The 27,193-nt window shown below is 41.0% G+C and overlaps 1 protein-coding gene across 5 annotated transcripts in view; it reads left to right on the forward strand.

The window, feature by feature from the left end:
• The window catches only part of il1rapl1a (interleukin 1 receptor accessory protein-like 1a), a 186,723-nt gene that overhangs the window by 52,184 nt on the left and 107,346 nt on the right, over positions 1–27,193 (forward strand). For all 5 annotated transcript variants that reach the window (XM_022197315.2, XM_022197316.2, XM_022197317.2 and 2 more), the window contains exon 3: positions 22,782–23,067. In XM_022197315.2, coding sequence (XP_022053007.1) covers positions 22,782–23,067 — 286 coding nt within the window. The remainder of the gene's footprint in view (positions 1–22,781; positions 23,068–27,193) is intronic.

Here is a 27,193-nt window from a genome sequence, read left to right on the forward strand (position 1 = left end):
GGTGGGGAAGCGTGTGTGTTTGTGTGCGCACGTGTACAGTAGGACAGCGTGTGCATAGGGTCGTACATGTTACACAAACTGGAGGTGCATGTGAGAGATAAGATGACAAGCGAGCGAGGGTCTGCTGGATACTGAAGGATGTTGACTTAGTGAGTTTCTGCTACGATGGCACCATTTAGGATCAGACTGACCCAGTTTCCACAGAGCCCATACATTTTAGATAATCCCCGAGGAAACTGGGTTTGCACAGTCTGCCTCCCTCGCGTGGTTTTACATCGTCGCATACGGCAGGTAGAGTCAGGGACACAAAATGAAGCACTTAAACGTACATGCTGAATCATGCACGGTTGTGTTAAAGAGAGGATATTCATTTCCCTACCTCTGTTAAAGCGCCTTCCTTCCTCCTCCTCCTCCTCCTCCTCCTCCTTCTTCTTCTCCTCTTCCACATCTCCCTCCTTTTCCCTTTTGCACCAGTTAAAGTGGCTATGTGGCTTTATGCAGCAGCCATTTAAATCATTACCTTTCCCACATTGATCCAGCCAGAAGGTAATTGGCTCAATCAAGAGAATTAAAAGCCGGGATAAGATTGAATAATTCAGCTCGCAGATCAAAAGAGGAGGGGAAGAGGATGAGAAAAGAGGATGGATGGAGGAGGGGGGGGGGAATAAGAGGAACGCTGATATTAACACAGTGGATGAGAAAGTGAACACTGCAAGTAAAGGGGAGGGCAAAAGGAATTAAAATTAGAATATTAGCATATGAATGAGACAGAGTGAAAACCAGAAAATAGCGCGGCATTCTGATACATAAAATGATAGACAGGGAGCGCTGTGATTGCACAGAGAGAGAAAACAGCCGAGGTAAAGTGAAGATGAACGGGAAGACAGCAGCTTTCTGTGCTTTGTGCAGGACACATTTTCATCTTTTGCAATCTCTTTTCTGATTTACCCCGACTTTCAGTTTACCCTGAAACCACAATCCTGCTTGGGTAACAACATAGTGAATAACATTTCTTGCCTCTTCCTTTCAGCATTCTTTCTGAGCATCATCTGTCTGAATAGGAGGCCAGCGGTCCTGTTTCACAGCTTCACTGTGACGTCGACAGAATTGACAAGTCGTGATAAGAGTGTTGCAGGAGGCGTTAATTTGACTGGGCTGTCGATGAGCCTCCCACCTGCTTTCAGTGAAAAAGGAGGGTTTGAGAGAGGTTTTGTGAGGTGTGCAGATTTTTTTTAACTGTCATTTGGGATTTTGTGTTGATAAGTGTCTTATATTAGGCCTCGCTATAACCGACAACCCGACTGTGATGCTGTTGTGGCGTGTTATCTTTGGTAGACCTGCTTGTGGGTGTACAGAGTTAGATTCAGGGTCCCAGCGGTTGCCATGTAAGAGACACAGATAAGCAAACCTGACACCGGCATTACCCCGAGGCTGATTACGATGAGGGATGAAGGCATGCAGAGAAAAAAGAACGAGAGTCGGGGGGTGTCGCTTAAAGAAATCACTCCATGGCTATTAATAATGTCAATTCTGTGTGGCATTTTCAAGAAAGCGGAGCAGGAAGATGGTTAAAAGTACATTAGCAGGAAATGTTCTTATATTTTGGTGTGTGAGTGATGGACGTATGGATGGGGTGGGTTGTTTTATTATTGAAATAGGCTAGAAATACACACACAGAACCTTAATTATCTTTGCTTTTAAAGTTCTGATATTGATATACCCAGTATGGAAGGTCGAGGTCCGCTGTTCAAAAGCCCGTGAACGTCAGAGTTGCTTTTTAATTACATATGGAAGGTTAAAAGGACGATCTCTGCTGTCTCCTGCCTTGGAGCATTAACTCATCCATTAGCTTTTTAGGTCACTATCTTGTCTGTCAGAGCTTAGTTGCACTGTTCAGTAACTCTGCGTCTCTGATTTCAGGTCATTTCAGTCCACCAGCTTGGCTTTTGTCGCGAACTCAAGAAACAGATCCAGAAATTGGAATCACTTTTAACTGGCCAGATGCTCTCGCTTAATGCAGTTCCTCCAAGCATATCTGCAGTGGCCTCACAGGAGTCTTCGTGTCGACTTAACTGCAGTCTCGGTTGTGTTTGCCAGCCTGTCAGTTTTCTGCCTCTTTCTCGCCAGCAGTACAGTCATACGAGTCCTTTATCCCACTGTTCTGTTCGCCTGGCTGCTGCGCACACTGCCACAGAAAAACTCCAGAGGAAACGTCTACACCTCGAAAGTAACATTCAGCTATACTGAGAGAAGGAACGCGATAGACTAATCTGTACAGAAACAGCTGTCTCTCCATATAGTCTGTGTTAGCCTTGATATCAACTACTGATTGTAGTGTTAAGCGTAGAGCATACATTCCTGCTTATAGATGGGTCTTAAATGATGCTTGTATCCTTCTGAGTAATTATCGTTATTATCTGGTAGAACGGTTAACGCTGTGGAGTTTGCATGTCCTCCCTGTGCCTGTTTTCTCTGGATGCTTCACAGCCCAAAGACATGCACGGACGTTTAATTGGGGAGTTGTAAAGTGGCTGTAGGTGTGAATGTACTTAGTTGTCTGTCTCTTTGTGTTAGTCCTGTGATGGACTGGCCACCTGTGCAGGTTTTACCTCCTGTCCAATGTCAGCTGTGAAAGCCTCCAGGCTCCTATGGCCCTCTGCAGGAAGAAGTGAGCATAGCTAGTCGATGGATGCATGTGGAGTGTTTGGAGGTGAGAGCGACCCTCTAGATTCTAATGCACATGATATCATCTCAATAAGACAGCATGGGAATATATATATAGGGAGAAAGGTTAGGATATGCTAAGAAGACAAACAGGCAACTCCAGGGCATTTTATTGCTTTCCATACTATGTATTTCACACCGTGTGCAGCTGTGTGAAATATCTTGTTGTTCAACATCTGAATGCGCACACACATGCTCTAAATTCACAAATGACAGTTTACTTTTAAGTTAAGCTGAGGAAGAGAGACTTTGTGGACTATGTAAATTGGGAGAAGTTGAGAGTGAATCTCATTTTTTGTTGTATTGTTCTTTTTATGATGACCTCAGAAATGTTTTGTTCAGTGAAGTATCTGTTAAAAAGCCTGATTTGTTCTGGTGTAGTGACGATGACAAGATGAAATATTTGTGTCCATATAATGTTTACAACCTGGCTGCATTTGTTTGTAAAGCCTGGAAGAGGCAGAAGTCTTCTTTATTTAAATAATGAAATTTTAAAATGTGTTTATTGTGCCTACTGTCTGGCAATTGGCTTGATGTTTATTTTGGTGTCTTATAAGCCCATGTAGGGCTGGGCATACTGAATGTATGTAAGACACAATATTTAAATTCATTCATTCATTTAAGACTTCTTTTATGCTTTAATCCAACACTAACTGGACTAAGAAAGCCCAGCCAGTTTCATTCCAAGTATTGAATGTTGCCTTATTGTCTGGTGTGAGACATGCGCAAGGTGCACTTTAGCATCAGTGCTACCTGTGTTGATAGTCATACAGGAACGTTTCCAGTTCAGAAGAGTCTAAAAGAGGAGCTGTGTTGGTGTTAAACCATTATTTTTTTAATTGGTTTTGTTTGTGATTGTAGTTTTTGTGACTTAAGTCTAATTTTCTGTCACTGTTTACTTTTATTATTTCCTTTTGTTCGGTTAAATTTAGGCACTGCTAGTTCAGTTCAGGAAAAGATCATGGTTTGGTATCAGAGACCCTTTCACAACAACAACCACATGCTACTGAGCAAACTTCTCATCGCCTGCAAAGGAGTGACACCAGCAGAGAATATTTGGCTACATGCTCATGGTGCTGATTTCATGGATTTCTAAAAGGCCGTAGAGCTACCCTCTATGTTGAAAATGACGCTAAAGGGTGCCCAGTGGTGTTCAAATGTGACTTGCCTCCGGTAATGGACCATGAATTATGGACATGCTTCATACATCACCCTCACGTTCACACTGTAATATGCACAAATTTGCATGTAAGATTAGTGAAAGTTGCTTGACCTCTAATCAAGGGCATGATGGGTGGTAGAAGGATGTGATGGGGAAGATAGAGCTCTAAAATACGAGTCAATTTCCTGCGGGGCTTATCAGGAGCCGTTTGACTGGCGTGTGAGCAGCGAGTGGCCGTCACTTGTCAGGATTTAAACTTAGGGAGGAAATGAGACGCTTGGGGTGTGCTCTGAATATCCTAAAATGATAGGATAAAACCGAGAGAGAGAGCTACGAAACCTCACATGCCAAACACTATATATCGCTGTAGAAAGGACACATGCTTCGATGGTGTGTTTAGTATTTACAAATCAGCTAAATAGAAGTGGAGCGCTAATCTGTCGTACTTCTCAGCTGGAGCAGTATTAGAGCTTTCCCTGGTGTGTTTTGAATAGATCCAGTACTTTACTGGCTGTGGTGGCTGCATCAGACTGTCTGGATGACAGACACATCTTCCTTCCTTCATTAATCTCCATTTAGTTCTGCACTGGAGGGAGGGAGGGAGGGAGAAAGGGAGGGCCAGGGAGTGAACGTCGGATAAGGGGAAAAGGAAGAAGAGCAAGATTGAAGATATGGCTAGCCATGAAATCGAAAAGGAGGCGGAGGATGGAGGGGGGAGAGGGAAAAATGATGGAGAGAAAAAGGATGAGGAGAATGAGAAATTAATATTGCAAGTGAAGGTAGAGTTGCTTAGAAGACAGGTGAGAAAAGCAAGGGAAAAAAGAGAGAATGGGGGGAGCACAGATGAGCAAAGGAGTACAGGTATAAATTGGAGAAAAATTGAGGCAGGAGAGAATGGCAGGAGGAGGGGAAAGGGAGCCTGCTGTTTGATCTTTAACAGGATTATTTTTCCCTGCTGTCCTTTTATTTATTTGATTTTTGCTCATATTTATTCATATGTAAATGCTGGCTGTGTGCCAGCAGAAACCCATATCAGAGTTGTGCGCTGCATCGAGCCTGCTCTGTGACTGTGCATCACCAACACACACAGCAACACTGGGTAATCCTGAAGGGATTTCTGGACACCTCTGCAGCCCTGCAGTGGACTTGGACACCGGCAGGGATGCAGCAGAATTCAGTAGCTTCACCACGTACTGCATTTTTTAGTATTTTGAGTTCTTTTGTTTTAACAACTCGACCTTTAGAAAATGATGTTTGACTGTGGCCATCTGTTTGTTTGCTCTCTCTGTATGGAGAGAGATGCTGGTCCAGCATCCGTTCTGTACACTATCCATCGGCCCATATTGGAAGACACAAAAACAAAGTGAATGCCAGCCTGTGGCCTGACGATTAGTTTGATTCTCCTATTAAACCCAGGGCTTGGGATTTGTCTGCTAGTTGTCCTCCAGTGTTGATAAAGCTTTTGAGTGGGTTAAACCCTCATCTGAGTGGTAGGTGCTGGATCCTGTAGTGGATATTGATTTGGTCTTTCTCTCGGATTATACAATTCTGGCACTGTTGATTGTCAGGAAGGCCACCACTGGGGGACTATGCTTAATCTCTGTGGCCTGTAGCCCAAACAGGATTTAGTTATCTCTGTGTTGGTCTGTTTGTTGGTGCCAGTTCTTGAAGCTAAACTGTTGATTTTCTTTTTTTTTTTTAGGATACAAAGATTCCTTACAAATGTACAAATACACTAGTCTCATTTTGTGTCATGTTGAGATCATTTGTAAGTTTATTATAGAGTTTCATACATGTATATGTGCATATGCTTAACCTCAAAAGCTTCTCATGTGGGACGTACAAGGCCTTTCCGGTCAATAAGCAGAAACAGAAAGGGCACGCTGAGTTCTCAGTGGCACAACTGTATGCTCCAGAGATTCTGCCACAGATTTAGAATATTCTGCCTCCCTTGAATATGTAAACAGATCCACATACACACACATAAACATACACAGTTCCATGACCTGCAGACCTACGAAAGCCTGCTGTTGTACAGACAGTAAACACAGATGTGTGAGCGCTTCACAAATACACAGTCCATGAACCAGATCATAAGGTGTGTGTGTGTGCGTGCATGTGTGTGTTCTCCCAGTATACAGTGAGGAGCACAGCCATTAGAGCAGCATTGCAGATTGTCTGGTAGGGCGCTCAGGGCCACAAAATGCAATTAGATTCTAGTATAAAATATTTATTTCCACAACACCTACTGTGCTCCAGAGGAGACTTTACCCACTGCGCACTTAAATATGAAAATAGTATATAAAGTGCATGCCTGAGAGAGCAGCAGATACAATTGCTCAGTGTGGGTTCGTGCACTGGATCTGTGTGTCTGCGGGCACAGTTGAGTACATGCAGAGAAGTGTGAGGGCAGGGCATGCTAGTAAATGACTGCTGGTATTATATGTTTAAAATGAATGCATTATAATTCACTTTAAGCAACTGGGGCAATATTGCACAGGACTACAAAACGTGCATGTTTCTGTATGCTTTAAATTGATGTTATCATGCAGAAACTGATTGTTAGAGATTTATTTGAACAAGGGGTTACTGGGTCAACTACACCTATTCACACATCTGATAATTGGAAATGGAAACATTACATTCTATGTTCCTATGTGACTGCTGGATATGTATATACACACACACATATATGCGGATGCTTTAAAAAGGGGTGTAAGTCTCATTTTGCAGCTAAACTTTACAATATAAAAGCGTATATGTGGCAGAAGCAGCCAAATGTGGCTTTGAACTTTTACTCCATGCACCTTAATCACCCAATCTGGCAACATCTGACTTTTGTCTGTTTTCAAAGTGAAATCCCACTTGCGTCGTTGCCATTTTCAGAGTGACGATGAAGTCATGCATGCTGTTAAGGAGAGTCTGGAGGCTCAAGATGTGACCTTTTTGCATTGAAGTTAAAGGAGACTATGTTGAAAAATAAAGCGAGAGCAGTCTCTCTCCTGTGACGTATTCTGGTGACGTCAAGAATATTCTAAACATAGAAATACTTATTCTACCGCAGATTGTATTGCATGTATTTTAGCTGAGTTTGATTAGAGAACCCATTTTTGTCGGTTTTCTTACTGTGAATTTGAAAGTCCAACTGCACATTCTCGCTGTTCAAGTTACAAATACTCTGATTTTCAAAGTCAACATTTCAAATGACAAAATTTCATACAGCCCCCATTTAACTCGACCTTTCTCATCTTTCTGAACACAAACTACAGGGCACATTTCACATGGCATGCAAGAGAAATTTAACATGTCACTGCCTCTTCTCTTCTCTCCAGTTTGCAGTGAAGTGCTGCACAATCTGAGCTGATGCGGCTTTTTTTTCTTTTTTCCAGTGATCTTTTGTGCAGGACTTAGTGACGTTCACAAACTAGTGCTCAATTTGAAAATATGTAAAGTGCAAACACAGGTGAACCCTGACCGTGGGAAGCGTGCAAGAGAGAGAGTCAGCAAGCTGTGAGCTAGTTTTACACTCTCACTGTGTCTTAACAACCATGCGTCTGTGTGTTTGTGCGGGCGGATGAGTGGGTGGAGGCCAAATGTTAAGGAATAAGCTGTATGGACAGTAGTTAGTACAAGGGAAGCAAAGTCTGGCTCTAACAAAGTTATTCTAATCATATTCACACAGAGCACAGGACACACACTTGGGTATCATTTTGCGCTGTAAAAACTCACAGGCTGTCCTGCTCGTGTTGTTGTGGATTATTTTTACACATTTATTTTTTCTATTGGAAGCAAAAAAAACTGAATGTATGCACAATATTTCTATTCGTGTGTGTGTGTGTACAATATTTAAGTGTGTGTTGCACTGGAAGGATTATTGTAGATTTACAAGGCCTGGTAACAATGAGCGGGTCCACCCCAGGGACCCACACTCAATCACTATCACAATGAAAAGCTGCTAATTCCTATTTAAAGCTGCCGCACAGACACTGCCCTCCCCACTCTCCATGGCCAAGGGAGAGCTGGAAGCTCGGAGACGGAGCGGGGAGGAGTCAGTGTTTTGTTAGTCGGTGTAATTTCTGTTAATTCTTGTCACCGATTTCATCTGTTAAGTCTCTATAAATCACCCCTCTCCTATTCTCTCCTGAATATTTATGAGGTAACGTCATCAGATAAATGTGCGTGCCACCGGAGAGCAGTGCATGTTAGCATCTGTGTTATTTGTCTTCAGAGTACCCACCCAAAAGCCTCCCTTGCATAACTACTTATTGGCGAGTCACTTAATAATTCAGAAGTTTCAGACGTAAAGGGGATTGCTGTAATTCCCGACTTGCAGGTTACTGTTAAGAGTCTGTTGTTCTGTTAAGCGCAAGCAGTAATTTATAGTGTCAGTGCTGTCAATGCAAATAGCAAACAAGGGCATGAATTTGTGTTGTCAGAGAGCGTTGCATTCATGGGCAAAAGCGTTTTGTCCGTGTATTTATTTGTAGCGTATGGTGCTGTAGACTGCCTGCACTTTACTACAGCTGCCTCCTCTCCTGTTTCTTGCACATTCATTTAGAGAGGAGCTTTAATTGGACTCAGAATCAGGGACAGAAATCTCCAGCTACATAAATATTTTAGAGCAACGCATCGGACAAGTCTGCCTATCTTACTGCTCTTGGTCTTTTTCTTGCTGCTGTGCATGCAGACAGATGCAAATGCACACACAAGCTGCACAGGGGTGTTTTTTTGCCTCTTAGAAGCTCTAATACCTTTCTTTTTCTTTGGCCATTAAGAAGCATGAATTATTGGCACCAAATCGCTTAAGAAATCCAATTTACCTACACACTAGACACACGCTTGCATGCAAAAGCTGGCAAGCAAACACACATGCACATTTACAGTGTCTTTAAACTGGGACACTATCGCAATTGGGGTAATGATTTTTGCATTATTAATGAACCAGGCTTCATACTCATCTTAATTGAAAATATTCTTTTATCTCCAGCACATGCTCATTTATCCTCCGCTCTAATACAAGTGGTGTAATACATAACCTGTAGATAGCACATATGGTACACGCCCCCTGTGTCTTCTTTCTTTTGCTTTTGAACCCCCAGTCCAGCTTTTCAATCTCTCAAGACTTTTTGCATGCTTCAGGGATTCTTTTATTTTTTGTGTGCGTGTATGTTCTTCCACTAACATAAAAAGCACCACATATAAATGCAAATTAGCTCATTGCAATAACTATAGAGGGATGAAGATGGTTTGGGGACAGAGGGATGACAGAAACTGAGAAGGGTTTTTCAGGGTTGAGTAAAAAGGAGGATCAGTGGTGGGTGTAAACCAGAAGATGTCATTTCTACAAACCCGGGCAGTGATTTTTCAGTGAGGCACTGAAACTTCATCGTAGATTTCAGGGATAGTTGGAAAAGAGGGATGTGAGGGAGGAGATTAAACATTTAAGGGCGCGTGTTGGCAGAACAGTAGCGACAGGTTTTCATTGACCTGTTCATCTTAGTGCTTCCAGTTAATAACCAGCATCAGATGCTGCTGGGTGATGATGGATAGACTTTGCTCTCATGTTCTAACAGTCCTCAGTGGTGGAAGAATGATTCAGATCCTTTACTTAATGAGCTGTAAGTTGGTCCTGACATTTCTGGGCATATTGTACAACTCAGTCAAGTGGAATTTTATTTTTTTTAATCATATTTTTGATCAGTTAAGGCTGTTTTATCTGATTGAAATTTTAAAACTGTGTATCTAGACAGTTATATGCAGTTTCCCTTCCTAAATATATGGCTGTTACATTTCTAATATTTAAGATAATTTATTATAGGCTCTTTTTTGAATGTTATGGTCAGTGCAGTTATTGTGAATACAGCTGTGCCAAAATACACCATTATAATTAAAAGACAGAAGAAAAGCTATATTTATTTAAAAATACTTAAGTATTGCTTGCAAAAAAGGGGTTTAAGGTGTTAAAGTACTGATTGTTGTTGCTGTTTTAGCTGCTGGAAGTTTGAACTACTTTACATGTGATTTTCTGTGCAAAGATATCAGAAGTCTGAGGGGTAATGAGAGAGAAAAGAACAAAAAACAGGTTCTGATACAGAGATCCGTTTCATTTTTTGGATTTTTCTTTAGCCTGTGGATTTGGATGATACACTGGATCATTTTAATTTTAGTCAAATGAAAACATGTGCGAAGTTTAGATGGAAAAGTCACTATTCATTGGAGCTGTTAGTGACTCAGGCCTTTGAAATAAAACGTTTGAAAACCATGACCACGCACTGTTTTTTAAAAGATGTCGGAAGCCAAAAAAGTTGGACACCAGTGGTTTAACCCTTAAAAATGTGTTGTGAAACTGTCAAATAAATATAGTAGAGTAGAATTTTACTCAGAAAGCAATGGAGTGGAAAGTCTGAAGTAGCACAAAATGGAAATACTCAAGTTGAATATCTCAAAATTGCACTGAAGTACAATACATGCGTAAATGTACTTGGTCATTTTTCACCACTGTCAGTCCTTCATGGTACTTTTTTGTCTTTGGAGGGCTTGTTTGTGAAAAACAGAAGTCTGAAAAGAACTCTCTTTGTGTGTGTGTTGTCATGGGACTGGTGCCTGGATCCAGGCTCGGGGCAGTGTGTCATTAACTCCTCTGGCCCCGAGTACTGGCTCCCACTGAGGTTGTGTCTTTAATGACTGGATGGATGGATGGATGGATGGGTCACTGCTTCCATCGCTCTCCCACCCTCTCTCTCTCTCTCTCTCTCTCTCTCGCTCTCGCTCTCTCTCGCTCTCTCTCGCTCTCTCGCTCTCTCTCTCTCTCTCTCTCTCTCTCTCTCTCTCTCTCTCTCTCTCTCTCGATGTCCGCTCTTCTGCTCTCACCTTGATTTAACATCACATTCCTTATTCAACCGTGAACACAATGCTATTTATTACTTTTTGGGTTGTTTTTGATGCATTGATTTCCTTTATTTCACACAATGACCCAAAAAATAACCTAAAAATACAAATACATCTTCTCTTAACATACAGATGGCTACAGAAAGGAGAAAAGAGCCATCTATAGCAATGCTCATCCCTATAGTATCACTGGGATGCGGATGAATAAATCATTTGAATACATTATGAAACATGCTAAATAATGAAAAAACAGATGACAAAAGTAACAGAAGAGTTTATCCACAACTAACTTGACAGCCAAGTGACACCAGGACAGGAGTCATGAATATTGTACACTGTGGTCTGCTTCAGAATTACTCACGCGTTCCACCCATGACTATTCAGCACCATGGATAGCTCAGTCACAACGGAGCGCTAATCTGAATTAAAGAGCTTATCTGCAGCGATCGGCACAGTTCACTTGTCTCCAGCCATTACTGCCTGCATCTACTCAAGACCCCGTTTTCATTGTATGTCCCTATCTGCAGTTACATTGTGCATTTTGGAGTTCCCTGCAGGCTGCGAGCTGAACGCCCGATAATAGAGGTCAGGAGAAATCCTCATTCACTCACCCCGAGGATACAAAAATCCAACAGCCCGCAAAACTTTGAGATAACTCGGTTTCAGAAAGGTTTTTTTTTTTTTGGAAGGTGGGGTCGACTTTTGTCTGGATTTGTCACTCTGCAATTTGTTTACTGAGCACTTGTGTCAATCACAGATATGATCTAGTGGGAACATGGTCACAGAGTCACATCCAAAGTTAAAGTCATAGTACTTGTACAGAGGAGACTGAAAACCGTCAGTCACTTTCCATAAATGCAGAAAAGCAACATTTGCTGTAAGAGTAAGAAGTCGTTTTTAACACAAATCATGATCTTAACATAAATTTGGCTATTTCTGAGCCTTAATGTACAATCTTCAATGTTAGAGCAGAGAACCTTTTCATATTTGAAATGTTGTCCTCTTGATCGAGGTGTCAGATGATGAAAAGCATACACGAGATGTTCTGGAGGATATGGACTAATAACGTGTTTTCTTGTTTTATTTATAGGACTTGCTGCATAGAAAGGTCTTCCATTTTTTTTCTTTAATAAAGAATTCCCATTGTACTTGTCACTGCTAGCTTTGCTGTGGGCCTAAGGGTGTGGAAAGCTTCTTGCCTTTCCCAACGCACATAGCCACCAGCTGCCACTTTCTAAAAGTCAGCCAGGAAACTTTTCCATGAGGGCTTTCTGTCTAGGTTTTTGCATTTTATAAACATAAGCAATCCTCGGGGAATGACTTTTTGAGAACTTTACAGAGATATCCGAAGCAGAATAGCCTATGTAAATTAACGAGAATAACAATAATCCTCGCTATTCTAAGCTAAGGTTTTTTTTTTGGATTACCTGATTATTGAGAGCACAGTTCAGCGTGTCTGTGAGTGGAATTTAATGCCCTTGTTTTGTCTCCTTCATTCTTCCTGCTCCTCTTTATTTTTGTGTCTCGGGCCGCGAGAGGGAAGGGGGAGAGGAGCATGGGTGATAATGACTTGTCAAATTAGAAGCGATGGAACCTGCAGCGAGTGTAAACACAATTCGGAATGTTCAGATGACATTTTCCAAGCTGTATTTCTACTGGGGGAGATTAGCAGAGTGACAGCTCAGCCTGAATCTCATGGATCACAGCTGCACAATGGAGAGGGCTGGCACACACACACACCAACACAGACAGAGACACAGAGGGAGGAAATTACTGGCATTTTAATACAACGTTGCAGACTGACACCTGCATAGACAGACAAAGATTTCCCCACAGAAAAATGCAAGTGTGCACATACGTTGTGCATTTGAAAATCTTGTAATTTGAAATGTGTTCTCTTCCCAGGCCTTTCTTCTAGTCATGGTCCAGGGACCTGGCTCAGCCCGTGTATGGATTCATGTCCATGTAGCCTGCCCACACTCTGTCAGCATGATGGATGGTGTTCACACACAGCCCTGACTTTATAACTTATTGGGACTTTATTTGCATGTGTTTTCATCGCCAGTAAAACTGCACATGATGTAGGGGAGCCGCAGACTTTTTAGTTGTTAAGATATTAGCGGCTGCCGTTTCCTAGTGTTCCATTTTACGCATGGCCGTCCTCCCCTGTACAGCAGAAACCATGAACGGTGTTGCTCATTTCCCAAGTTCGCCTATGAAATAAAGAGCCATTTACGAGGAACAATGTCCCGGCCACCACAACTCCCTCTATCCTGCCCCCACTATTGGAGAGATACTATTGAGAGTCCCGGGCACATCAATTTGGGCCTCAAATGACTTTCTCCAGCTGGCCAAATCCTGACAAGCTTTCTGTTCTCCTTAAAAAGAGCCCCTTTATCATCAAGAGAAAAGAAGAAAGGATGAGTGAGGGAAAGAGAGAGAGAGGGAGAGCAAGAGAGAGAGAGAGAAAAGTCAAAAAGCTAATGTCTCAGTGACACCCTTTCGCACACAACAGGGGAAATTTCTGTTCTATAACGGGTTCTGGTTAATTTGAAGTCAATTGGAGAGTTATTAAAAGGATCTGAGCTGTGCTGAACTTGGTCAAGGGCAACAAACCCACCCTGGTTTCTGTACGAAACAATAGAAACAGGACTGTCACCTTCAGGCAAACTTGAAAGTTTAGATGTGCCCATAAACCGCCTTTAAGTCTGCACTGTATATGCTGATTTCTGGATTCCAGCCTTTTAAGCTTTCTGTAGTTATTTTAGCCACAAATGCGTTCGCCTGCTCTTTCTTTCAGAACACCTGCTTAGATTCTGTGCGGGAAAACTCATTTTGATGATTTGCTTCAGTTTTAGGTTTATTTTTGTTTTATCTCTCAAAGCTTCGTGTTGCTTTTGAAATTACTTTGCCAATATGTATGCAAATATCAACATCTACTGCCAGAAATTAGATTTACTTCATTTCCCTATTGTTCCTATATCCTTTCTGCGTTCCTCAGGTGCAGGTTCAGTAGTTTAATGTTGCACTCTTGTGCATTACAGCACAATTTACAGTGCAAGCACTACAAATAATATCAGACAGAAAAATAATAAAGCAAGCTGCACAGAAATGGGAAATCTGATTTATTTCACATACAGTACTATATGATGAGTGCGTCCTATTTATGTGAAGACACACACACATGCATGGAGTGGCCGAGATATGCTTTCTAGCAGAATGTAATGAGGATAATGGCCTCAGTTTATAGGGAATATACAGGAAATCATCACCTATTTCCACATAGCCCAAACTTAACAGACACAGCAGTAATAACATGACAGAAAAATACAATAAAAATCATCTACTGGAACATTATAGCAGAGGTTCATTATCTAAAAGTGTGTTACCTTATATTTACAAATTGTAATAATGGTTGTGGTCATTTAAGTTCATGCTTTTACAGTCATATAGAGCGAGCTTTGTTTTACTGCAGCGAGACCACAGTGTTCACTATCTTCCTGATTTTTTTTTAAACTTTCTTTCTAAAGACTAAAATGGGATCTAAAGCAAGAAAGTGTAATATGTTGTTAAGCTGTGTCACTGTAAACCCAGAAAGAACAGAAAAAAAAACTTTGTCACAAATTGTGAAACATTTGTTGTTACATTTATAATGCAGTAAATGAAATAAAGTATTGTCATATTGTAGTCAATCTATCAGTGTGAAATTAGCACATTTCCAAGATTTTGAAGTAGCTATGCTCCCCCGCCCCAAAAAAGAAGCTACTTTAAGGCCTAATCCCAATGTCAACACTCACAGACTCACAAATATTGAGGCCCATTCCTGCTAAGTGTACAAAGACTCTGATGTGGACTTTCTGTGAGTCCGCATATATGCAGACCTTCCTGAGGGACCCACAGTCGAGGGTTGTCCTGCACAAACCAAGCATGGATAGTGTGGGGAAGAAATCTGCTTGGACGTTTGTGTAATAGCAGCATCTGGGTGCTCGCTGATGTGATTATTTTTTTGCACATTTGTAAAGTTGTTTGCATTTTTGATAAAACAGGATTTAAGGCTCTAGTGAACTTTGGCAGTTTGCTAAAATACCAAACACTCTTTGATCAACTGAGCAGCTAATCGACCTGTGAATGGAAATTTAGTTTTTCAGTGGCAATGCTGTCTCAATAATGTGTCCTTTTCCTCCTTTTAATACCATTTTGAGCCCCTTTTAAGTCACACATTCCAGTCAATAAGAGTTTGGTGCTTAGCCATGAGGGTGGAGATTGAGACACAGTCAGAGGTCAAACTAATTTATATCCCGCTTAATAATGAGATCGGCTTTGACTTTTGACTTACCACTCTTGGATTCTGCACCTCCTGTCAGTATATTTCGTCTCTCTTGTATTAAGGGAATAATCATTGCCATGGATTCAGTGAATCACACTGTCAGCATCAACTTGAGCCCTGTGGGTTTTTTTTTAAAATTTGTTCTCATTTCATTAATCTGGCACCATTAGATGTCTTAATTGGCTCCATAAGCTGTGTGTCATAGCTGCTGCTGCGGCTGGTGACCTTGTTGGCAAATCAGCGGCCAAAATGCAACCTTGACATTGTTTTTCTATCACAAAAGCATCTACTTTTACCTCCTGTACCTCCCTCAGCATCTTTACCCGACCACTCTCCCACTGCGCCCTTCATTCCGCACCCATGGGGAGGATGTGCCTCACGCTGTGAAACCTCTGTGTGAAATACTTTAAGCTCTCTTTGTATTCTATAGAAGCTACCGTCGCAAATAAGCTGTAATTGGTTGCAATTAGGAGAAGGGCTAAGTTTCCACAAACAAAATAATAAGACTGTAAAAGAACCACAATACAGGGTAAATAATTTAATACCTCACCGAACTCAGTACTTCTTCTTTGAACAATCGGCACAAACATCCAGACTTGGCCCAGTGCAGCCGAGGCAGTGGGGACATTTTCCAAGTGTGGTGTTGAGCTGTTCAGCTGGGGGTTGTGTCATAGCTGCATGGCAGCAGGCCTGCCAGATGTGCTGCTTTTACGCTTTATGCAGTCTGAACATCACATCCTGTCACAGTTTGGCTTCTCTCTCTTTTTGTTTCTTTCTGTCTGCTTTTCCCTTACGTAATTTTAATTATGGATACACACTTTGGAAGAATTTAGCCATCTTAGGTGGCATGGAAATACTTGATTCATTTTTCGACTCTGCGACCTAAAGATGACCAGTGGTTTCATCATTTACCTTAACATGTTCAGCTCAGAGCAGGACATATTTTCAACTACTGGCCAAATGACAGGCAGTTAGATGTGGATATTCATGATTCCTCCAAAGATATTGCAGATATTGTTTTATTATGGATCATTTTCAAATATTTAAATGACGGTTCACAAGTAGCAACAAGTATGCAGTAAAATAAAAACTGAAAACATGCAAGCAGATGAAGAAAAATACTAGGAATAGGATTATTGTCTTCAGGTGGCTTTGGAAATGAAATAAAAAAGACAAAACAAATTGATTTCTGTGAGACAATGTTAACAGAAGTCAACCATTGTCGGATAAAATGTTGTTTCCATTATAACATCTTGACAATTTCAGTTATTGAATTTAAGAGGTTATTTGTTTAAAGCTAATTCTGTGTTTTCATTTCTGTATTTGTTATTTTGTCATGACAGGAAGTAAAACACTGCAAGAAGAGCAGATTTATTCAAACAGGACTGATGTTCCCAGTCTACCTCTGTTTTTTTGGATAGAGTGCAAAAGGTAGTTCACCATCTTTAGAGAAAAATAATCTGCGCTGCTCCACATTTGCATATAAATGAACAACAGTAAACAGTGAAATACGGAGTGACACAGCACAGGCAGAGCGATTAGAAAAACAGATATCTGTTATTCGTCCAAGCTGAAATTTTTCGGTGTGTTTAGGAAGAAGACAGAGAAGGAAGTGATTGGGTAGCTGCTCCCATAAGCCAATTAGCCAATCAGACGAAGCTGCGCAAAGTAATGCAGGTGAAGACCTTGATGTTTCAAATTTAAAGCTGAGACACTCTGTCTGGCAGATATTATGTAATTCCAAAGTTTCCAAACGTAGCTTTTAAAAGGGTTGAAAAAATAGGGAGTTTGGTTCTGACTTGACAAACTTCTAAATTATTTTTAAGCTCACATGCAGAAAACTCTTGGTGTTGATGTTACCTCAGGTCGTGTCAGGTCTTGTGTCAGAATGGACGGCAGCTACGACCTAATCAAAGCCAGGCTGCATCACCTGGGTTTGTTCGTTCTTCAGAAGCTTATTTTCCACATCATTATACAAGTTTTTTCGTCAAAACTACATCCTGCAGCGACATTTCAGCTTCAAAGGTCCTCAGACTGAAGCTCAGACACGGCTTCTTTCTCCCTTTCTCGACTGGACAGTTTCCACAGAACCGTTTGATCTGATCGTCCTGTTTATAAGATTCATGCTTGGAAGTAAGAGCAATTATTCTCATGAGCCAAAATTGTATGCTTTTGTAGCAACAAAAAAAATAGATCTGACATGGGAAAGAACAAAAATAATAGAGCATTGTGTCAGTTCAGTCAGAGTCCTGGCTGCATAATCGATGATTGACACCAGCTTTTGCATTCATGCTTCACAATCATTGGCTCACTCCCAACTGTTGCTATCAGCTGACTTCTTACATCCCTGTGGGGTTATTCTCCACGCAGAATCCTCAAGACTGCTTGGATTATTATTTTCTTCGAAAGAAAAGCCATTTTAGCCTAATTTAGCCACTTGTTATATATGGCCAGTTTTTGCACAAGTGCTTCTGTGATGTAAGTTTGTGCAAGATTCCGGAAAACGCTAAATAATATGCATTTGCACTGAATACCATCATGTGGATTTTAGCAGTTTTATGTGTATCAAGATGCACAACTCAACAGTCCGGTGCTATTATACAATTGCACAAGGATAGCATGTGAATTTGTTGTGATGAGTGGATAATATGGCTTTACTCTAGTGCAGGTTTGATTCTTTAAATGCATACCTTTCTTTAAAGACCGACTAGCCTTGAAGAAACATTTGCATTCAGGGAGCAGGTTGGCATACGCAGTGGACGTAATGGCTAAAAAGACAAAGCCGGTGATTTACAGAGACAGCTGGCCCAACAGGTTAACACTCAGGTTGTGATCAACTGTACTGATCCTTGATTAAATAATCTTACAGAGAGAAGTACACAGAGAGAACGATGGCCAGGTATCCAGTCTAACAGAGTAAATTGTGGCCGACTCCATTTGAATACTAATGTGAGAATTTATTTTTTCCTGTAAAAGTACAACTCTGCATATTAAGTTTTCACATTTCACATCTTTTTTGTCAAATTAATGTGCAGTATTATATGCAATATGTCATTATTATTCTGTGTGATATCTCTTTACTAGCTCTATCATTGTCAGTATCACTTCTTACTTTATATCTCTGTTATGTCCACTCTTATGTTGGCTTACTTACTTTATTTTCAGTAGTGTGTCATACCTACACCCCTGTCAAACGTTTTAGGACAGTTTTTCATTCAAATAAAGTAGAACCTGTCTTGCAACTTTTGACAGGGGGTGTATTCCATCATATGGATGTGATCAGGGCAGGACTCTGATCATACATGTAAAGTTTCAGGCAGATTGGAGCATGTTCAGGACATTTACACAGCATTTGAAATTTCATGGCGAAGGATCAAAATTCCAGAGGCCGCCACGGACACGCCCTTTGACTTTGGAAAAAGATTTTAATAACTTTGGATCATTAAGGCCTCCTGTATGTACTGGCCCAATTTGAGGTGAATTGGAGTTTCCCCCTAGGAGGAGTTCGCTCTGGAAAAAAATGAAAAAATGGGCAAAATCTGACATTCAACGCAAAATAGCTCACTTCCTGTTGGGTTTGGAATGTGACTGTCACTGACTTTTTTGTTCAGCCTGATGTGCTGCATATGTGTACCAAATTTGTCAAAAGTTGTAGGACAGGTTCTACTTTATTTGAATGAGAAAGTGTCCTAAAACTTTTGACAGGGCATGTATGTCTAATTGCTTTTCTGTGAAGTGCTTCAGTTTCTAATGTTGTGTGTTTTAGTTTCTGAGCAATATCTGACAAAGAATTTCCATTGGGATTATCTCATCTTATCCCACCTTATAATGAACTATTTACTGTGATTCTGCACAGTTACCTTGAGTGATCAACATGCCCACATCTTTGAAGTCAGAAAACCATGCAGAGTTGTAGTTCATAATGAGCCTTTGCCGCGAATTCATAGTTGTATTTTCGTAGTGGATAATGATGGTCATTTCTTTGCCTTTGCTGCTTATCTGTACGGCAATAGTATGATTCATTTATAAGTAAATTCTATACAATAGTGAACAAAAAGGGATTTATTCACTGTTGTTAAGATCAGCTAGAAAACCTTAAACAGAAATGAGAAAAAAGTGATTTTGGAGCTGGAGTTAAACCGGTAGAGATAGAAGATGGAGTCATGTACGTGGAGTGGGTGTAAACTAAGGAGAAGAGGAAGAGAACGAGACAGACGCAAAGTTATTAAGCATCCTCATCCACATATAGATCACTGAACGTCTTCCTGGCCCTGCGAGAACCCTGCCGCCCACCCAACATCTGATAATTAAACTTCATTAGGAGAGCAGGTAGTGATGAGAGAAGAGAGGCCAACTAATGATGGCGGCATGAGAGGCATGCAAGCAGGAAGCACGGCGGAGTAATGCGTATAATGTCGCGAAAGGATCATTGGAATTTGATTATGGAGGGAGGGGGAGAGAGAGAAAAGAAAGCAGGAGTTGACTCAGGTGACACATAGCCCACTCTGCAGTGTGTGTGCTTTTTGCAGTGTGCATGTGCTTGTTTGTGCGTATGCATGAGGGTGGGTAAATTTATTCTAGCTCAAGGGTCTGTATTTATTGCCTTGGTTTAGTGTCACAAGAAGACGGACAGGTCTGCCTGGATGCAGAATGTAATAAGGTTTCTGTGACACTCGCGCACATATCCTGTAGCTTGACATTCCCCCTCCTTGCTATTTTTCTTGCACCGGCCATACCTGTGCCCTATACATCATGCGATGTAGCGGCGTTAGAGCATCAGCAGCAGAGGAGTGCTGCAGCTTACAGTGCTGCAGTAAGATTCAGAGGAGCAGAGGCCACTTTCCTTCAGACTGACAGCCATGTGGGAATGTGTCCGTATGGAAACATCCTTTACAGTACGGGCTTGTGTAAGAGTGGCTGAACAGAATCGCTACAAATGTGTGATGTCCCAGAGGTGTAGGGAGGAAAAGGGAGAGATCCTGTGTGTGTGTGTGTGTGTGTGTGTGTGCGCGCTGTCAGCAGAGAGAGTGAGAGGTGGGGACTGCAGTATTCCTCCAGCGGGAAGCATTGATTTTCCGGCCCAGCATGGGGATGTGGGAAATGTCAGCCTCTAATTGAGTTGATAAAACCGTTTTGAGTCTCAGACGTAAATATGGTTTCCCCCACAAAAGGCCACCACATTAGACAACTCCCATTGGGATGTCTGTAAGGAATGAAAGGTCTGCTTGTTGTGTGTGTTTACATGTGCATGCTCTTAAGCATGTGGGGTTTCAACACATGTATGCTGGTCGGCACGGACAAAGCAAACGACAGGCGTGCTGCCAGTGAATGAAGTGTTTGCTTTCACTATGAATAAGGATACACAGCTGTTAGAATAAACTGTTTTTGTTGTGGCAAAGGGAGCAGAAAAGGAGATTGTGAATGCGATACAGATGTCATAACCATTAGAGGTGCAGAAGGTGAATAAAGAAAAGTGTGATTGAAGCCTTTGTTGTCCCTGCTGATGAGCAGATTGATATGCAAAGAGGGCAAAGGACTTACCTGCTGCCTTCAGTGGAAACTCTCTCCAATGGTTGGTGACCAACAGTGAACGTTGTATTTCTACCTTTTTGTATACACATTTTTCTCCATCTTCTTTTGCCATTTGAGTCTATTGAAAGCACTAAGAACTATAGAGTAAAAAGTTTTCACATCTGGCTCAGTGATTGTCCCTAATAAGTCCTTAGAGTCAAAAAAATTGCCTCTGGTGGCAGGCGTGCACCCTGCATATTGTTTGTAAATAGTTAAAACACACTGTAGAGTTCTCTGTAGGAAACATAAGGTTAAAAGGTACTATATGTAGAGCATTTATCAGGCTTTTTGCAAAGTTTTATGTCTGTGCCTCAAGCAATCCAGCATCACCAATGGGTCAAAGTTGGATGTGCGCTTATGGATGTAACTTTTGAGCCAAATTCCCAATTTTCAAAAATGATGTAAAGTTGGATATCTTAGATGAAGCTGAGATTGGATTCACTGATGTGAATTCCTGTTGAATTCGATTTTCTGCCATATTGGATTTTGTGAAAAAGCTTCAAATTTTCTCACAGGTTACATTTTTTTCCCCAGTCTCCACCAACATTGGCACAGATGATTCTCAGACCAAGCCTCTCCAAAGTTATCACACAGGTTTTGGAATTTCAAAAGCATTTCTTCCATCGTAGCCAATCAAATTGTTATGTTTGCGTGATGTTAAAAATGTAACTATTGACAAAAAAAATGCTATTTCTCACAGTGTTCTTCAGGAAAGTGCTCCGCAGTTAAAGTAATCCAGTCTTAAGCTGTGAGGAGTGCATGTGAACACATATGAGGGTGGACATGTGCCTGTTTTCATCTACATGGGCTCTGCTCTTTATCAGGAGTGATAATTAGACGGGCGTTCACACATTATGCCACATGCACACACTCTTTCAGTTCCTGTCATATTCAGATGTACAGAAGTGCACACACACATTTGTGGCTAAGCCTACTGGTAATTACTGACATAATTAGGCACACAACCAATCGTATAGGGAATGCACAATCATGACAACACACACACGCAGACACACACATATACACACATTACTTCCCTGGTAATTAAGAGTATTAATTACAAGCATAGCTGTCCCTGTGAGGCTCTGTATCACTCACAGACTGGTACGCAGCAGGGTTCTTATTACTTTATCTCACCACACCATCACCACTTCCCTCTCTCTCTCTGGTTGCACACTCAAACATACACCTGCCAGATCAACAAATGGTAGCTAATTAGTCAGAGACTGATAGCTGGCCATAGGTTAAAATCCAGTAGCTTGGGAACTGAGCGAGATCTGCTCGCTACAAGTAGAACAACCGCTGTGCCTGAGGGGCTGCACCGGCATCTTTGATTGTTGTCAAATGTCTTTTCAGCCACTGTGCCCTCTGGCTCACTCGTCTTTTTTTTATTTCCTTCTGCGCCTTGTTGTGCCGCAGCAGCTGAAGCAGGTGTGTACATTTGACAGATTAAGCCGCGAGATACGGTTTTCACCTGTGTTGCATGCGTTGGGTTTTCTCAGTAAATAAAGCTGCTCTTTCACTGCAGTTTAACCTGGTGTCTAAAGTGTGATATTCCCAGTCGGCTGAACCAGGCTCTGAGCCTGACATCATTTATGGAGATATTTTACAGTTAATTCCCAAATGTCACAGCAGTTGCGTGTTTGGATATTGCGTGAGTGTCTAAGCTGTCTCTGCAGAGGCTAAGGTGGCACACACGCCCTCAATGTGTGAACAATGTTAAGATGGCAGGAGAGGAGAAGCGTCTAGCACCAGCATTACACAGTGACGCACAATATGGAGCAAAGATGCATGAACCACCTTAATAAACATTCAGTAAACACCATAAAATGACTGTGTACTGGCCTGCTGTGCATAGCTTAGTGTCTCATTTCCAACAGCTATTTCAGGAAGTGTTTTCTAATAAAAAAAAAGTGGCTTATTGTGGATTTCTAATAACCTAGTAATCTTTATTCCTTTCATATGTTCTTGCAATGTGAGTATGCATACTCTTACTGCATTGTTTTGCTTTAAATAAATTACTTCTTCATGTACTGTGATCACACTGCAGCCACTTTTAGTGTGTTCAAACATGTTGATAGATGTCTCCCTCCTTGTGTTTCTCTCCAGTGGATGGCTGCACAGACTGGTCGGTGGACTACCTAAAGTACCGGGTGCTTCAGGGTGAGCCGGTGCGACTGAAGTGCGCACTCTTCTATGGGTACATCAGGGCCAACTACAGCCAGGCGCAGAGCGTGGGCCTCAGCCTCATGTGGTACCGCAGCTCTGGCCTCGGCCACAGCGACTTCGAGGAGCCCATCTCTTTCGACGGTATGCGCATGAGCAAGGAGGAGGATGCCATCTGGTTCAGACCTGCTGACCTTCAGGATGTGGGCCTCTACTCCTGTGTGCTGCGGTAGGTGTGAGGGCAGAGAGGAAAATGGGGGGGATGAGGCATTAAAATGTGTTCTAACAAGCTGCATAATTTGGCTGTAGTGCAGTCTTTGCAATCTGATTTATTTATACTTTGCTACTCTGTACTGTACTTGGTATTTTTCAGGTCAAAGGCCAGTACATGTGAGCAAAATGCAAATCTGTCATACCTAATCCAGAAGCAACCTTAGTTTTCTTGCCAGCATGATGCCACTCTCGGGTGTTAACTGCACAGATGGAGCCAGGAAACTTTTCTGCATAGCTTTAAGTGAAGCAAATATTTTTAAAATCTAATGTCTGTCTCCAGGGTTCAAAAATATCTCTTCCAGCGCTTCTAAGACTCAGTAATTTACATGTTGTATCCTCCTTGAATCTGCTCCCAAACAAACATATAAAACTGACAATATGTGGTTTAAGTAGACTTATCTTCCAGCTATCTGATGCATTTTAACATGAGACGATACTGCTCACCTGTTGTTTACCAAAGAAACATTTACAGCAAGTAGCTCATCGTAAAACAACAAATAGATGAGTTTAGATTACGGTTTGTGCAGGGCTTAACTGAACAAGACACAACATATAAATCAGTGAGCTTTAGAGGAAGCATTTCATATTTGGACAGAGTCAGTCATGTCTAGGCTTACTGCCATCCGCTCCACGCTTAATACAGAGATATGAGGGTAGTATTCATCTTCTCACTTAAGCAGATAAGTGGCAAGGAAAACACTTCTGTATCCTCAAAGGTGACATAATCTCCAATCTCTCAATTTAAATCAAGTGAAATTGGCTTATTTCATAAGCAAATCTGTCTTAAATCTTGAAACATCTTGTAAATTAAACACCATGGCTCTGGTAAAGCTGTCTTTGTGCCCGTGTCAAGGAATAAGAGCAGCAGTGAAATGTAAATTATCGTGAAACTGCAGCTAAAAGTTGGGTCAAATTTCCTGCAACCTCATCAAAAAAGTCAGCATTTGAAATAAGCAAAGCAACATTAGGATATGTCTTTTATGGAAGGAAGTTGTGGGCTAGATGAGGTTAAAGTTGAGCTGTTTGGCCAACTTAAGGCATGCCTGGAGAAAAACTAAAAAAGGAGCAGCATTAGTGTGTTTACTGCAGCACTTGGATTTACTTCTTTTCGCTTCGGGAGGCAACAAAAGATGTATTTTGCCCAGGGGTGCCCAAAGTTTTGCATTAAAATCTATGCGGACACAGTCAGAAAACTGAATACAGACGCAAGCAACAACACAAAGTCCCACATGTACACACACACACACACACACACACACACACACACACACACACACACACACACACACACACACACACACACACACACACACACACACACACACACACTCCAGTGGGCTGTTACAGAGAGGATTTTCCTAATACAAGATGCATAATCATGTGGCAGTAACTTATTAACCTTTATGTTAGAGAACATCCCTCAATAAACGGCTCATTGCAGTTCTTCATTTCAGAGAGATTTTAATAAACCCTGCTAAAGGTCTCTTAAAGACCCAAAGAGGCAGGATACATTGAGTGTGACCGAGGGGAGTGTGTTTGTGTGCAATTAGACCCCAGCCTGTACCGCATTTCATTACTGCACCCTGTAGCCTAAGCTGACAAAGGCGCTCTCCAGTGTTGTCTTGCTCTAAATTAATATTTCCTTTGATTGTTGACAATTTCGACTACAATCTTTTATTCAAATGTTGCGTTTGGAATTCGAAGAATACTATAATTTGGTTGGGTTGCAGAAGAAAAAAAAAGTGCCCCCAGCTCTGTGTTTCTCAGTCTGCTTGTGTTGAGCTGGGGGGATTTCAAACTTCTCAGATACTCTAATCAGAACACTGCTAGAGATTTGCCTCTGAGCTGAAATCAATTGTCTTTTTGTTGGGGAGTAAGCTTTTGAGTCACACGTTGGAGCACATATGACCCAAACACTCTCCCCTCAAACTCCCTGCAGGCAAAAAAAGAGGAGTCTTTTCCTCACCAGTTTAGGTTAAACACAGAATATGCTGCAGACCTTAATTTATCTGAACTCCAACTACTGAATTAAACCTTCTATGCTACCAACCTTCACTGACATTACTGGGCTGGATAAATACTACAGAATCATGTGACTACAGAACTGAATCAACACCTTCCTGACATATCACCACAAAATTGGTTATATACGGTAAGCTGTATGGAGATAATATGTATTCCAGGACTAATCTGATATTCAATTTACCTTTTATGTACATTATAAACTGGCCAATTAGCCATAATGACTTGTCAGGTTTGTAGATTCTCATCATTAATACATGATGAGATTCCACATGCAATTAAAAGTACATTATGTGTTACTGGTACCGTATAGCAATTCAAATGAGCATGCCCATTATTTCTCTGTGTTAATTTTGTCTTGGATTTTTTGCTTTTCTCCAAATCCGTGTTTACCACGGTTACGAAAGATAGGACAAGATTTATTTTATTTTTTTGGTTTGTTTAAAGTTTTCACAACAATGGAAACAGCTCAGGGATGTAATTTAATTAAAAATAAATAAGGTAAAATCACAGGTCTAACATCAGACGAAAGATAGGACAAGATTTTTTTTTTTTGGTTTGTTTAAAGTTTTGACAACAATGGAAAAATCTCAGGGATGTAATTTAATTTAAAAATAAATTAGGTAAAATCTCAGGTCTAACATCAGATAACTTGCTGTAGCAGTTCCTGTTTTTTTACACACTACGGCCTCGTTTTTCACAGTAATATGAAGTCCTGCACCTCTATGGAAACGGCCCAGCCACGGCTAGAAGCAGAGAGAATTCAACGTGTTTTTGTGCAGTATGAGGAAAGTTAAAAACCTAAAAACAGAAGTAGAATTTCTTTGATTTTTTTTTTTTTTTTTTTTACAAATATTGAAAACAACATGTAATCCACATGTGTGATATTTTTGTGTGTTCACAGGTGTTACAAATGTGGAAAACAATGTGTTACTTTTTTATTTGTTCCCGTACTTGTCTCCCATCTGTTTTGGGCCTGTAATTCAGCCAAATATTGTCGGATTTGTTGTCACATGAGTGCTGGTTGCAGCCGAGTCACTAATAGCTTCTCAGTTGCACCACAGAGTGGAGAATTTTTTTTGTTTTTTTTTCTAAATCTGTTCAGTGTAAGCTGTTTATTTTTGGTGACTTTTTACAAATGAGACATGTAGATTCAAGGGATTTTGATGAAATTTCACGGTTTGTTTAATTTTTACAACAGAGAAGCACGTCACAGATGACTCCAATGATTCTTTCTGCTTTTAGTGTCTGGCTCTGATAAGTAATGTATTATTTCACTTTTTTTAAGGATAACATACATTTTGAAATTCACAGAAGCACATGTATAACTTATTATCGGATTACCTGGTCAACTACAACACAAAGCTGCCACTTTTGTGAGTCTTTTGTTGACAAATTTAACTAGTTGTTACTGGAAAAGATAATATCTACAGAACAGTTACCCTTCCAAAGCAAGAACATTTTATTTGTGGTTTTGTTTTAAAGATAATGCAGGATTTGTTTTGACTTTGTTGCTCTTGCATTTCAAGGCAGTAGATATTTTGACTTCAATGACTGATTGGTCACAGTAGGGTGCTTATATTTTCTAATGCCAGCATGAGTTGCACATACACAAAAATTTGGAGGTATTATTAATCTTCTAATCTTTAAAAGGGATGATGATCACAATCTTCGCTGCAATAATCTACAGTATCGTAATTCAGTCTAATGTTATTGTAAACACCCTCAAATCACAGTTATTTGTCATTACTTTAGTCACAGTCATTGTGCTAAAGCTAACAAGAAAAAGATATGCAACTGTCTTAATATCCTCTGACTTAATTATATATAGTATGAACGTTTGCTACAGCTAGGGCGTTGTGTGTTGTGTACCATCTATAAATGGAGGTAAATCCGTCTGCATTGAGTTCACCTTTTCACTGAATCCCTCCAGATGTTTTGCTCAGAAAAAGATATGGAGGCACACTGGCTAGCCGCAGTGTGTGTTTGTTTGTACCGCACATGCACCATGTGTGCTTTTAGGGTGTGTGAACGGTTATCTTTGTCCTTCTCTTTCTGGA

Source organism: Acanthochromis polyacanthus, chromosome 14 (assembly GCF_021347895.1).
Source record: "Acanthochromis polyacanthus isolate Apoly-LR-REF ecotype Palm Island chromosome 14, KAUST_Apoly_ChrSc, whole genome shotgun sequence".
Classification (NCBI taxonomy): Eukaryota; Metazoa; Chordata; class Actinopteri; family Pomacentridae; genus Acanthochromis; species Acanthochromis polyacanthus.